The 2,063-nt window shown below is 35.0% G+C and overlaps 1 protein-coding gene across 1 annotated transcript; it reads left to right on the top strand.

Moving 5' to 3' along the window:
• Nucleotides 1-618: 618 nt before the first annotated feature.
• On the top strand, nucleotides 619-1,572 carry LOC103656814 (olfactory receptor 2L8-like). The gene has a single exon (XM_008684235.1). It carries the CDS (start codon nucleotides 619-621, stop codon nucleotides 1,570-1,572), a length of 954 nt encoding a protein of 317 aa, XP_008682457.1.
• Nucleotides 1,573-2,063: the final 491 nt, after the last annotated feature.

Raw genomic sequence — 2,063 nt, 5'->3', positions numbered from 1 at the left:
TTGGAATCCAGTTTTCTTCTTTAAAAATAACTATTCATTGTAGATTTCTGGGGGAAAATAAGCAGATGATAATAGTTGGTTCCTAAAAGCTTGACTTAGCAAACTTTTTAAAGAAAACAAACAAATGAACAAAGGAAAAGCTATATATCTACAGCATGACCTGATAGACTACTATAGTTTCAGAAATATTAGGGCTTAATTAAAAGAAAAAAAAATCATTCCCTAAGGATCATTAAATGTATTCAAGTATGGGTCTGTAATTTATGCTTTTACATGACTTGTATGCATACTTAAAAAGTATACATTTTGATATTGATAATAACTAAATTTACATAGAAAAATAAAATATATGTATCTTAACAAAGTTATAGAAATATATTATTCTTACAAATTTACACATTTCCATGAAATATTTTGGAGACAGTTGTATGTGTCATCAAGATCATCAGGGTATTATCTAAGAGGTAAAAATTGTTTTTCAAACTATCTGTTAAATTTTTTGAGAGCTGCAATGTGTTCTGAATAAATCACAGTGTAACCAAAATAATGAATTAATAAGAGATTATTTTTCTATACTCAATATGTGTTTCTCTTTAGGGAAAACTAAATTAATGTCCCATGGAAAATATTAATGAAACATTTACTGATTTCTTCTTATTGGGGTTATTCCCACCATCAAGAATTGGCCTGTTTTTCTTCATTCTCAGTTTTCTCATTTTCCTAATGGCTCTCTTTGGCAACTTATCCATGATCATCCTCATCCTCCTGGACACCCATCTCCACACACCCATGTATTTTCTACTTAGTCAGCTCTCCCTCATGGACCTGAACTACATCTCCACCATTGTCCCCAAGATGGTTTCTGATTATCTCCTTGGAAACAAGTCTATATCTTTCATCGGGTGTGGAGTTCAGTGCTTCTTCTTCATTGCTTTAGCTGGTGCAGAAGGATTAATATTGGTGTCTATGGCCTATGATCGTTATGTGGCTATTTGCTTTCCTCTCCATTATCCCATTCGTATGAGCAAAAGAGTGTGTGTGCTGATGATAATAGGATCTTGGATAATGGGCTCAGTCAACTCCTGTGCCCACACTGCATATGTCCTACATATCCCTTACTGTCGATCCAGAGCCATCAACCATTTCTTCTGTGATGTTCCAGCCATGTTGACTCTGGCCTGCATGGACACCTGGGTCTATGAGTACACCGTGTTTGTGAGCATTACCCTCTTCCTTGTGTTTCCTTTCATTGGCATTGCATGTTCCTATGGTCGGGTTCTACTTACCATTTGCAGCATGCAGTCCACAGAAGGGAGGAAGAAGGCCTATTCAACTTGCAGCACCCACCTCACTGTGGTGACTTTCTACTATGCACCCTTTGCTTACACTTATTTACGCCCAAGATCCTTCCGATCTCCCACAGAGGACAAGGTCCTGGCTGTCTTCTACACCATCCTGACCCCAGTTCTCAACCCGATCATATACAGCCTGAGAAACAAGGAGGTGATGGGGGCCCTGAGAAGAGTGATTCTGAGGTTCTGCTCTGTAAAAATGGAACAACATTCTCACTAGTCTTCCTGCTTAGAAGTACATTAATTTCACCTTGTACATTCCTTAAGAACAATGTCATTCCAGGATTGAAGACAGGGATTACATTAATGTAGAAAATTAAAATAATAGAGATTTAACAAAATTATTATATATTCCTGATCACTTTTTTGTGATAATTTTTCTTTTTATTTCTTTTTTGGTACAAATAATATATTAACTGCAATTTGAAGTCTAAGGACTATAGATACTCTCAATAAGACAAGTACATAAGCAATACAATAAATAGGACCACAATAGCCAAAATATGGAAAGAGCCCAAGTGTCCATTGACAAATGAATGAATAAGGAGGATGTGGTATATATACCATTATTTAAATCTATCTATATCTATATATCTATATCTATATATATGTATATAATAATATGTAATATTATTCTGCCATAAAAATGGAAGTAATTCTTGCCATTTGCATTGACATGAATGAAGCTAGAGATTATTATGCTAAACAAGT

The sequence above is a fragment of the Ursus maritimus genome, unplaced genomic scaffold (genome assembly GCF_017311325.1).
Source record: "Ursus maritimus isolate PB19 unplaced genomic scaffold, ASM1731132v1 scaffold_5, whole genome shotgun sequence".
NCBI lineage: Eukaryota > Metazoa > Chordata > Mammalia > Carnivora > Ursidae > Ursus > Ursus maritimus.
This window is presented reverse-complemented; position numbering and strand designations above follow the sequence as displayed.